This window comes from Schistocerca serialis, chromosome 3, assembly GCF_023864345.2.
Source record: "Schistocerca serialis cubense isolate TAMUIC-IGC-003099 chromosome 3, iqSchSeri2.2, whole genome shotgun sequence".
NCBI lineage: Eukaryota > Metazoa > Arthropoda > Insecta > Orthoptera > Acrididae > Schistocerca > Schistocerca serialis.
Genome location: NC_064640.1, coordinates 18,928,958 through 18,941,218, shown reverse-complemented (window position 1 = coordinate 18,941,218; position 12,261 = coordinate 18,928,958). Strand labels below are relative to the sequence as shown.

Genomic DNA, 12,261 nt, shown 5'->3' with positions numbered 1-12,261 from the left:
AATAGCATTTCATAATTACTGACCAATCAGAAGCCGTCTATGGGCTACACAAGGCCACCACAGTAGCAGTTTTGACAGTCACTCGCTCCTGACAAATACGATGGAGGTAATCGTCAAAAGCTCGGGGTTTTACCCTGAACTGACGCGGCAAGAAATCCGAGAATGGTTTATACAACACCGCCGTCACAAAAGACTTCGTTGGTCAACTTTGGTGTGATGATACTGTGGCCATCTGTTAAGAGGACTGGAGTGAGTGACATGAGACCGAGTAGCCTCACTGTTCACATTCAAATTGACAATTTTAAGAGCAGAATAGGAAAGAAAATGTTATAAAATGATGTGAACAACACGAGAGACATAGATAAAAGTATACTATGACCATCTGTTAAGACGACTGGAAGTGAATGGCGTGAGACTGACTAGCCCAGCAGCCATTAGAATTTTATAAATGGTGGTCCTCATTTGCTTTGTTTTATATGTACAAGCATAGGTAAGGATTATTTTTTAGTGCACTTCTCTTGTTTTTTCAGTAATAGCAACTGATGGGCGTTTGTTAGCCCAAAATTGGTCGTGAATTTAAAATAAGAGCCTTACAACTGAAGCAGTGATTTCTGTGTCTATTACGATGCTCAACTGTGGATGTTCTCCCAACAGAATTTTTTGTACTTCTTATTCCATATAGTCTTTCTTTAAGCGAGCACAGTGAATCTCGTTTTTTGTTTCTTGCAATATCTTTTGTTTCTGAAAGGAAACTGGAACAGCCTTTGTTGCTTAATGTGCCATTTTTTCGTGATTTTCTTGCCTTCTGCAATATTACCATCAAGTTCATTACCCTTGTGTAGCCCCTTCAGAATTCAGAATTCCTTGCACATTTCAGTGCTCCCTTCTTTGCTGGTTTTCCACCTGAGCTCTTGATATTCATACACCTGCTTAACAAAATCATGAAAGAGAGAAATTTCATATTTTTATTTCCTAGCTAATGTTTGACATTTGTTAGGTTGTGTGTCTCTCTTAATAGTTCTTCAGTTAGAAATAGGCCTAATGTTACTAAAATGATGACATTTGACATTCTACATATAAAGGAGAGTCAAGTGCACCAAGACAGATGAAAAAAGTAAATAATCTGTTTATTATTTCGGAAGTAATCACCAAAACCTTTAATACATCTATCCCACAGCAAGGCAAGACGGTCAATGCCTTCATGACAAAATGTTTGCAATTGCACATGGAATCATGATTGTGACCTGCCATGCACCTATTCATCCAAAACAAATTGATGGCCATGAATGACTTTCTTCAGGGCTCCAAAAGTACGGAAATCACATGGCCAGAGATTGGGACTATATGGAGAATGTGTACAGGCTTCTCACAGGACAACCCTGGCAACAGAGCCCTGAAGAAAGATATTTGTGGCTATTGAATAATTTGGAGGACAAGGTGCATGCCTAGGTAAAGTCATTGTTTCTGTAGGCAACAACAAACATTTTCCATGGAGGCACTGTTATTGTCTCACAGTGGGATAAATTTATTAACAGTATTAACAATAATAACAGTTATGGCGATTACTTTTGAAATAATGAACAGTTTATGTCCCCTTTTTCTATCTCTCTCGTTTTCATTTGACTGCACCTTATAATATTGGCCCAATAGATCATGTTAGTAATTTCATGGACAGTGTTGGAGTTGGTTGTGAACTCAAGCGAATGGTATGGCATGTAGTGTTTGGTGGAAAATATTAAGTTATTAATGCGCTGTCCACAAAAAGGTCGATGAATATTTCACAGAATGGAATGGATCGTCAAAATGTTCCACAATGCATTTCAAATGGCACGATTTACATAGACTTTCAACAGAATGGGACATCAAGGGTTGGGTTGTTTGGGGGAAGAGACCAAACAGCGAGGTCATCGGTCTCATCGGATTAGGGAAGGAAGTCGGCTGTGCCCTTTTCAAAGGAAGCATCCCGGCATTTGCCTGGAGCGATTTAGGGAAGTCACGGAAAACCTAAATCAGGATTGCCGGACGCGGGATTGAACCGTCGTCCTCCCGAATGCGAGGGACATCAAGGTCAAGGTTTTTTGTGAAGAAAGTTTACTCATCTTTAACATGGAAAGTTACGCCTCTCACCCATGTAAGCTATGGTGTAGTATTTTACTCCATGCTTTTGCATCTTTCTAGATTTTATTTCATTATTTTGTTCTGTTTTCGTGACACATTTGAAATGTTCAACGACGACTGACAACTTGGAACATAGTCGTGTATAAATAAGAACATAAACTGATGAAACAGTTTACATTACTTAAGAAAGCCAGTTTTCTTGAAGGAGAAATATAAAATTATTGCTGGCTTTATTTATTATGTATAAAAAACGAGCACAGTTGATAAGGTAAACAGGCTCTATGTATTTCCTTATAAATATTGTTGGCTTAACACGTATGGCAAGAAAAATTTGTTTCATTCAGCTGTGATTAGACAGATCTAAAGCAATAATTATCAACATGAAATTGTTTGATTTGTTTATATCTACATATTTTCATTACCAAATAAATATCCATATTATGAAACTTTTTTAATTTCTTAGAAGTTTAATTGTATGATTGGTAGTTTCTTCAGTCTGATATTGCATTCTGTCTTTTTGTATCTCGAATGATATCTATAACTTCACCGTTCCGTGCTAGATCAGCGAATTGACATTTATGTTGACGCTCTTCGACTGCCTGACCATGGCCTCGTGTGACTTTCCCTTCCGTTGACGTCTAGTGTGAATCGACCTGGACGGTTCTGTAAATGACATGGTCATTTTCCTTCCCTATTCTTACCCAGTCCGAGATCGTGTTCCATGTGCGATGCCGACCTCTTTGCTAATCGGTCACTATTTCTTCCTGCTACTGCTTGTCTCACAAAGAGGAACCGTAGCGCGACTCTCGTGTCTGTTGGCTAACCTGGAGCAACAAAGATGTACTGTATTGGCACTCTGGCAGTAATTAGTGTTTGGATGTGGTGTGTGTAGGGAAGAATGAGATTAAAATGATTGGCTATTTCAATTTCGATGTTGTGTTGGTATTATTTATGTGCGACGGTCATTTCATATGTTAAATGCAATCAGGAGAGTGGAATGTGTAAATATTTGGGCTTTGTGTGGGCGCTGATGACCGCGCAGTTGAGCGACTGACAATCCAATCATCATCAAACAGTTTTGATGGGCGCTTGGGGTGCGACGGAAGTGAATATTACAATTGAAAACACTTTTAAAAAATGTGTGGTATATATTTCGCTGTTTACAGAGGCAACGACGTGTATCAATGCCAGCGGTCCAATTGTGACCATAATCAATGTGATGGATCCATATATGAGGTAATAAATAAATTATTACTTTAAAATATGTAACTGACAAGTTAGTGTCTGGGAACTGTATATAACTTTTCAGCTTTCTGAGAAACTTGTCGTTTTACATGGGTTTTTGATGCAATTCACAGTTCGTTTTAAATGTGCTGAGCTGCTGTGTGAAATACATTTAGTTGCGCATGGTGGCAAGTTACATGAAAATCATTTGTTATTGCAGATAGTGACGTATTATGGATGGGGTGACGTCCTTTGTTGGGCCTCATCAGTAGAATTTAAAGCATTGATATGTATTCTGATAGTACTAATGCTTCACGCTTAAGAGTTGTAATAGTGTTGAATCTGCATATGCAGATGTCTGTAATGTAGCCAAGCATTAGTGCAAACTGGAGGCTGCTACCTGTATCTTGCTTAAGGGAATTTGCTGGAAGCTAATATTCTTACAGGGCTGGCAGATTTCTCTTGCGCATGAAAAAGAAAGTACTTTTGCTTCCAATCATGTTTATGCACTCCGTAATAGAAAATGTTCAAGATTTACTGATATTGCAGTTTGATCTTGTGCTTACATTAGAATTAATCAGACTTCCTACACTTAAAGTTTGGCTCCTCTTTAATAAGTTAAAGATTCAATTCTTTCTTCTCTCCTGCCATTTATAATAATAATGACGATGATGAAAAGATAGAGGTCTGAAACCTTACAATCCAGTGAAATTTTATTAAGTTAAAGCTTTCATTACATAAGAGATATGCAGTAAGGGTTTTCAGGCAGAAAATTTATGAGCCTGCCTCGGAAACTTTTTAATTCCTTACGCAGTTTGTCAAACAGTTCTTGCATATTGCTTTTGGTGACATGAGGGTACAGGAACTGTAAATTTCATCACCATGTTACTTACACTTACATGCAGTACATAGCCACATATTTCATTAACTTGTACCAAGTAAAAACAGGAAGGAAGGTTGAATACAACAAATTGTACCATGACTATCTATATTAATTTTAGAATGAGTTTAGGCGGATAAAGTTAACATGAAGGGCTTAGTCAGAAATTAGTATATAAGTATTAACTTTGTAATATCAGTATAAAACTGGAATTAACGTTAATGTAAATATACCTACAAAATTAATGTTTTCATCCGTGGGATACAATCATGTTACAGTTCATGCAATCCAGATAAAACTTAATGATCTTGGGAGATTAGTTACTGTAAATGAACAAAAATTATCATTATTAGCATAAGGTGTAACAACTGGGTTAGTAAATTTGCCACAATACCTGAAACCTAAATTTCATTAAGTTACTTAAGTATTGGGGCAGTGCTTTATTTTGTATTGAAACAGATAGGAGCAGCTGGAAATTACTGCCTGCTGTGTTATATTTCATGATGGATGGCATTATAAAGAGACTGATAACTTAATCTGTTACTAATAGTGGAGTCCTATGTTGTTATATTGTTCAGTCTAAAAGGAAGTGCAAAAAATCTACATACTAAAGTAGGCCTGTGTAGTCTTATAATACACTGTTGTAGCTTAAAACGTAAGAAGTTTGATCCTCCAACATTCATGCAACACTTCTTTTGTAATGTAAACTATTAATATATGAATTTTTTTTATTTTTGCATTTAGCATTTAATACTTTAAACAATTCTCTAACTCAACAACTTTAATGCCAAATATTTTCAGAAATGAAATGGATTGTGTATTTAAGAAAAATACCATGTTTAACTTACAGATATGCGGCCTCTTGCTATTTGAGGTAAATCTCAAGGAGGAAAGGAAAATAATAATAATAATTTTTCAGTTTAGCAGTAAGTCATGATTTCCATAAATGTTAGTTTTATACGATATTTAGCATTGTATAAAATTATGTAGATTACAGGAAATTTTAATGAGTCTGCAGTACTGTGACACTGTGATATTGCAAAGCAGTTGATATGATACTTCATATGCAGTGGAGGGAAGTCAGTTGATTGCTTAGTTTCAATAACAAAAAACATGTAATGAACTGTTCCGGTGTCATGATCGACTACACCTTGATGGAGCTGTGAGGCGAATCAATGTGTAATTAGGGATGGCTGTGAGGACAGCCAACTTTGCTCATGTTTCTCTGCTGCCCATCGAGACTATCAACAGATGGGGTTTCACTAGGCGTGGCCTACACCTAAACACGACTGGGAAGGGATGTTTGGTACAGTTGATTCATGAAAGTGTAGGGGGTGGATCTCGGGCCACACATGGTCAAATACCTGTTGTCATAGGTAGGTAAAGTAGGTCTTTTTTGGGATAAATCCAGACAACATGTTCCCCTGCCTAAAGAGTATCTCCAGCAGTTTAAAAAATACTGAAACAATCACTCGGAAAACAGATTTTAACACTTCTAATAACACATATACCAGATGTCACAAAGAAAAACAAACTGTTGGAAAGAGTAACATGGGGCATTTCACAGACTTAAAAATCCTGCATCAAAACATGCAATCAATAAAAAATAAAATAAAACTATTAGAATTTGAGCTCCAATCTTTGAACTACACAGTAGTTTGTATTACTGAGCACTGGCGCAGATACAGAGAACTCCAACATGTAGTATTATCATTGTATGAAAAGGCAAACCCTTACTGCAGAACTACTTCAAGAGGTGGGGGATCATGCATTGATATCAGAAAAGAAACACAGTTCAAATCAAGACATGACCTCAGTACAGTAAGTGAAGACAAACACATTGAAATATCAGCTATTGAATTAACAGGGCTTGATATCACCAAGAAATTAATCATTTTGTGTGTGTATAGATCTCCCAGTGGTAGTGTGGACACTTTTTTCAATAAGTTAACGGAAATTCTAGATAAAGTCTCAAGTACAAAGGTCAACATAATTCTGTGTGGGGACATTAACATCAACACTAATATCACAAATGAATCCAGCAGCACCTTAAACATCCTTCAAAGTTTTGGCATGTCCCTATTGGTCAATAGTGCAACAAGGGTTACTACGATGACTGCATCAGTAATTGACCATGTGATCACAAATATGGGCAGGGAAAAATGTAATGTAGCTGTAAAATATCTTGGACTATCAGACCATCTCTGTCCAATAACAACAGTAAAATTAGGCATTGAACCATTCCCTAAACCACAAGCCTACAAATGGCATCTATCAGATACCAAAATAAAAGATTTTTCAAAATGTTTCAAATGGCTGTGAGCACTATGGGGCTTAACATCTGAGGTCATCAGTTCCCTAGAACTTAGAACTACTTAAACCTAACTAACCTAAGGACATCACACACATCCATGCCCGAGGCAGGATTTGAACCTGCAACTGTAGCAGTCGCGCGGTTCTGGACTGAAGTGCCTAGAACCGCTTGCCCACTGCAGCCAGGTAAAAGATTTTTCAAAAGAACTATAAAAACAAACCTGGGATGAAGTACACAAGGAAACCAATGTGAATATGAAATTCTCCACATTGTTTAATTTGAACTATGAAAAGGCATTTCCAAAAGTATGCATGTCTGTATCAACATCTCACAAAAACAGATGGATAACAGCAGGTATTAAGAAGTCCTCCCAAACACTTATAGGTTAGGTTAGGTTGACCTCAGTTCCATGAAAAAGGTTCACAATAATCCAGAATTATTAAATTCCTGTCATAGGTACAAAAACATCTATAGGAAGTTGCTGCTTGCTGCAAAAAAGTCATTTAATGACAAAATAATATATAATGCAGAAAATAAAAGCAAAGCAGTCTGGGATGTTATAAAAAAGGAAACGGGGAGAGGCAAGCAAATGCAGAATAACATTCTGCAAAGGGAGGGGGATAAGGAAATAAATGATCCATAACACTTAGCAAACTATGTAAACAAGCATGTTTCAAGTATCACAGTGAAGTTACAGCAAAAATTCCCCAAAACAAATATAGCACCTGTAAATAATGTTGCACTAAATACAATGTTGTTACTTCCAACCACAGAGAATGAAGTCAATAAAACTGTTCAAAAACTAAAAAATAAAAAGTCTGTAGGCTTAGATGAAGTACCAACGTGTGTGTACTGAAATGATGCATAGGGATTATACAAGGCCTCTTGACAAATATAATAAATGAATCCTTCACATCAGGGACATTTCCGAAGCAGTTATAACAGGCAAGAGTTGTACCTTTGCTTAAGAAAGGTAATGCAGAAGACATAGAAAATTACTGGCCCATCTCCCTGCTGTCAGCATTCTCAAAAATAATAGAAGCAACTATGAAAGACAGATTAATGAATTACCTGAATAAATAGGCTACAATGTTTTAAGCGAATCACAGTTTGGTTTTCGAAGTGGCAAAAATACAGAGTCAGCCATAGTAGAATTCACATAAGTTGTACTTGATGATCTTGTTGAAGATGAGTTTGTCACAGGCATATTTTTGGATCTTTCTAAGGTGTTTGATACAGTCTACCACAAGATTCTATTAAATAAATTAGAAGCATTAGGAATAAGAGGGGTAGCCAATGACTGATCTTGATCATACCTAACAGATACAGTACAAAGAGTAGAGATAAGACGTACTTCAAATAGATCCAAACATTTAGTATCAGAATCAAAATACATTAATATAGGGGTTCCCGCAAGGTAGCATATTAGGACCAATACTCTTCCTCATATACATCAATGACTTTCCCAGTAGTGTTACTCATGGTGAAAAAATTTTTTCGTTGATGGCATGAGTATTAAAGTCGCTGAGAAAACGAGAACTCCTTGCTGAGAAAGCAAATGAAACTCTCAAGGAAGTTTATGATTGGTCAATAAGCAATAAAGTGACAATGAACATAAAGAAAACTAATGCCATGAATTTCAGTTTGAAGAGGAAAAATGACAATGTTAAATAAAGTGTAGATGGTACCTCTATAGACTGTGTAACACATGCAAAATTTGTAGGAGTGAATATTGAATCTTAGTTGAAGTGGTGTGAACACACAAAGGTACTTGCAAACTGAATGTCATCAGTATGTTATGCCCTTGGAATCCTATCATCAGTGTGTAACATGCAGTGTCTTTTAGTTACATATTATTCATATGTACACTCAATACTTTGCTGTGACATTCTTTTTTGGGGAGCAAACGCACAAAATATGAACACAATTTTCAAACTCCAGAAAAGAGCCATAAGAATAATAACAAAAAATACTAGTTGAGCTCATTGTAAAGATCTGTTCAAAACACCGGGGATTTTAACTGCTCCATGTGAATAAATTTACCAGTCAGTTGTACTTATCAAAAATGAAATTGGCAATTACTGCTCAAATAGCTCTGTCCATGACCATGCAACAAGAGATAAGCTCAACTTAATTTACCAAGAAAAAATAAACATAAAACTCAAAACAGCATTTTCTATCAAGGAATAAAACTGTACAATAAATTACCGAAAGAGATTAAAGAAATTGCAAAAATACACTTATTTAAAAGGGCAAGTTATGCAAGTACCTGTTATGCAATATATTTTATACATTGAAGGAGTACTTAGATAAAACAGAGTAGGGGGTGTCATAAAAAAAATTTGTGCAAATAATAATAATAATAATGACAACTATAAAATATCCAATATTCCACATAACACCTTTACTTTGTTTTTTCCCCTTCTTTTTTCCTTTTTAGAAATACTTACCCCCAAGCTATGCATAGCACAATACTAACACCTCTTTCTGAGCTCAACATCTCACTCATTATGGAGGGACGCTGACTAAGATTTTCAGGGTAGCAAATGGGAAGTTGTGTTGCGGTACAGAAAATGGCCCAGAGATCACATTTGTGTGTGTGTGTGGGGGGGGGGGGGGGGTGAGTGAAGTGTTGTCAAACAATGTCTGTATAGTGTGTACAGTGGCTGATAGTGAGATATGAGTGAACAGTGTGGAATTACATTATTTAATGAGTTATTTGCAAAAAAGTATTGTATGCCAGGAGTAAATCTGATGATTATCTCTAGCTAGAAGTCTGTAAATATATATGTGTATGAATTAGCTTATTTTAAATTGCTCTAACCTTGTAAATACTTTGGTATGTCCCATGTCCCAAAAGATCTACAGATGAATAAAGCTGCTACTACTACTACTACTACTACTGATAAGAATAGATTGTTTGTATTAAGTTGTGGAGTTGCTTTGAGGGTAATTGTTTTTAATGCTACCTACAGATGGGGAATACGGAAGCGTCCGATCCCGCCCGTCTGCTTTGACCCATGACGTCACAAATATGGCGGAAACAAAAACAAACACACACACTTTCCACAAGAAGCCTAATGACACTAACGGGACAAGCGCGGAAAATGGGGTGTTTTGGGTGGCGGGTAAACTAAATATAAACAAATTTATACGCCTTGCGTAGCTGCAACGTGTAAGTGAAGACAGCCATGCATGAATACCCACCCACCTCCCCAGGGGTCGTAACCCCTGCAACCCATAGAAGATAAAGATGCTTCAGTAACTGATTAGTGTTTTTTGTCTTTTAAAAAAAAAAAATCTCACGTGATAGAACGAACAGATCAGAAAGATAAATATAATAAACTAAAACAGAAATTGGAGGAAACAGATAATTAAAATAAGTAATAAGTGTTTTTAAATTTTAAAAAAATCTCACGAGATAGAACGAACAGATCAGAAAAGTAAATAAAATAATATAAAACAGAACTGTAGACAGCCACACTCAAACCAAACTCCGCGCCGTCATGACGTCACACATGACAACACCCTTACGTCACGGGTCAAAGCCGACGCGTGGGATCGGACGCTTCTGTCGACCCTACAGATGCTATTTGAACTGTAGTTATAACTGCTAAAAATAATTGTGTTTTAAATTTAATAATTCAGGAGACACTGTGTGAAATTATTTTTACAAAATTACCATCTACTAGCAACAGATACAGCGTAAGTACATTAAATATGTTTACTGTAAGTCTATCACATAAAGGGTACTTTTTAAGTGGGTGTTAGTTGAATTAGGCTTCAAGCTTGTATTAATGGAAGTGTCAACTGTCTATATTTCAATTTTTATTGACATATGCATATTTTAGAGTTAAAGCATTAGCTTCAGGGTTCAGTAATTTCAGTTTCTCCTCTTTGCCCTGGTGAACCAGTCTTGTTGGATGGTGGTTATTGATAAGAAGTGGAAAACTTATACGAAACTGTGTGAAACAAACTGTACTGCCATAAATATTTGTATTTTTGTGAAATTTTCTTCACTTTTTGTGGATGATGAATACCTTCTGCATGTTTTATCTATAGTACACAGCTGTTACTACAACAAATTATTGTAATGTTTTTTTCAAGGGTGATTTGTTGCTAAAACTATAAATGAAACTCTGTTTAATTTTCACTCTTTTTGTATCTTGCTAATGATGCATATTTGAAAGTATCCATTAGTATTCTTGGAAAATAACACATTTGTGTAGTGTGTACTCTATTTTTGTAATATAAATAATTTTTAGAACCAGAGCGAAATAAGTAGCAAGGAAGAAATCCAGAATTAAGAGCAACATGTATGTTATTTTGAGAATTATTTCTTCTGTGTTACTTACCATTGCTCCTCTTATTTCCAAGTGCAGTCTTGTAACTGAGAGTTGTCAACAGTTTATTCAGACTCATAGCAGCACAAAGTGCTCAGAATATTCCAAGTCTGTTTTTCTTCTCGATTTGTTCTATGAAGTGACTGAAAAATTCAGATTAGTACAGACGCAATGGCAATTGCTCTGAATGTCAAGAAATTTGTAGAGAAGATGGTGCAGGATATACTTGAATCTTAAGTAAAAGAGTTATCAATCATTTGTAAAATTTCACGATGATCCACTGTGTGTGCACCTGCTTCATTGCACTAAATTTGATTTTGTTTGTTCTTGTATATATGTTTAGTAGCGTTGTGATCAGTTTCCCAGTATACATTTTCAGGCTTGTATTTAAGTTTATAACTGGTGTTGTAGGTTCATGTGAAAGACCAGTTGGAATCCAGAGGCCCTGACACAACTTCGGTAGTCCAGAATTATGACATGGATGGCTGGGCTGTATTCAGTGCAGCAAGTGTATTGTGGATGCAAGGGAAGCACCCCACACCTCAACCATTGGTTGACAGTGCTGGTAATATTCTGCTGTGGAATGGGGATATCTTCTATGGATCATTGGTAAAGTGAAATATCACATATTTTCAGTGTATTAAGTATTTTAAAAGTTTGGCTGCTCGAAGTGCCACAATATTGTACCTTTAGATAGACAAACTAAATGTATGGTTGTTTATATGCCATCATTACAAGTGGTGAAAAATTAGGCTCCATTGCTTTCTGAGAAACCTCATTTTAGTCAATTGCAATGTGAAACACTTATTTTTCCCTCCATCAGAAAATCTTTGTTCAAAAGCAGTTGTTCCAATTTTTTGTTTTAAGTTTTGTGGAACTGGTGAAAAGTGGTATTATGGAAGAAATATTTCAACTCTTTCAGTCAACATGACATGTAGTCTGTTTATACTAATACGATTTTCCCATAGATGAAATTTTCAAAGCAGTCATAAAATAAATCGAGACCCACACACAATGCGCTTGTGGAAACAGAAAATACGACTAATGTTGTAATGTAAAGACTGGAAAAAATCATCTTCAGAATTAAAGAAAAAAGTATTTCTCTGATGGTGGTGAATTATCAGTAAAATCAGTTTGGGTATAACAAAGCATTAGCATCAATATTCACCCACAAATCTCTTATTGAGACTTCCTGGCAGATTAAAACTGTGTGCCAGGTTGAGACTCAAACCTGGAATTTTGCCATTCTCGGACCAGTGCTCACTGACTGAACTATCGAAGCATAGCTCATGACACGCACACACACACACACACACACACACACACACACACACACACACACACACACACTACTTCCACCTGTACGAAATACGAAGAAATTA

The 12,261-nt window shown here is 36.2% G+C and overlaps 1 protein-coding gene across 5 annotated transcripts in view; it reads left to right on the top strand.

The window, feature by feature from the left end:
- The first annotated feature begins 2,941 nt into the window (after positions 1 to 2,941).
- The window catches only part of LOC126469678 (asparagine synthetase domain-containing protein 1), a 71,428-nt gene continuing 62,108 nt past the window's right edge, over positions 2,942 to 12,261 (top strand). For 4 of the 5 annotated variants that reach the window (XR_007586047.1, XM_050096830.1, XM_050096829.1 and 1 more), the window contains exons 1-2: positions 2,942 to 3,354; positions 11,291 to 11,488. Coding sequence is in view for 4 of the 5 variants with exons in the window: in XM_050096830.1 (XP_049952787.1) it covers positions 3,256 to 3,354; positions 11,291 to 11,488 (297 nt within the window). In the remaining variant the exon portion in view is untranslated. The remainder of the gene's footprint in view (positions 3,355 to 11,290; positions 11,489 to 12,261) is intronic. The other variant, XM_050096827.1, reaches the window with a different exon arrangement.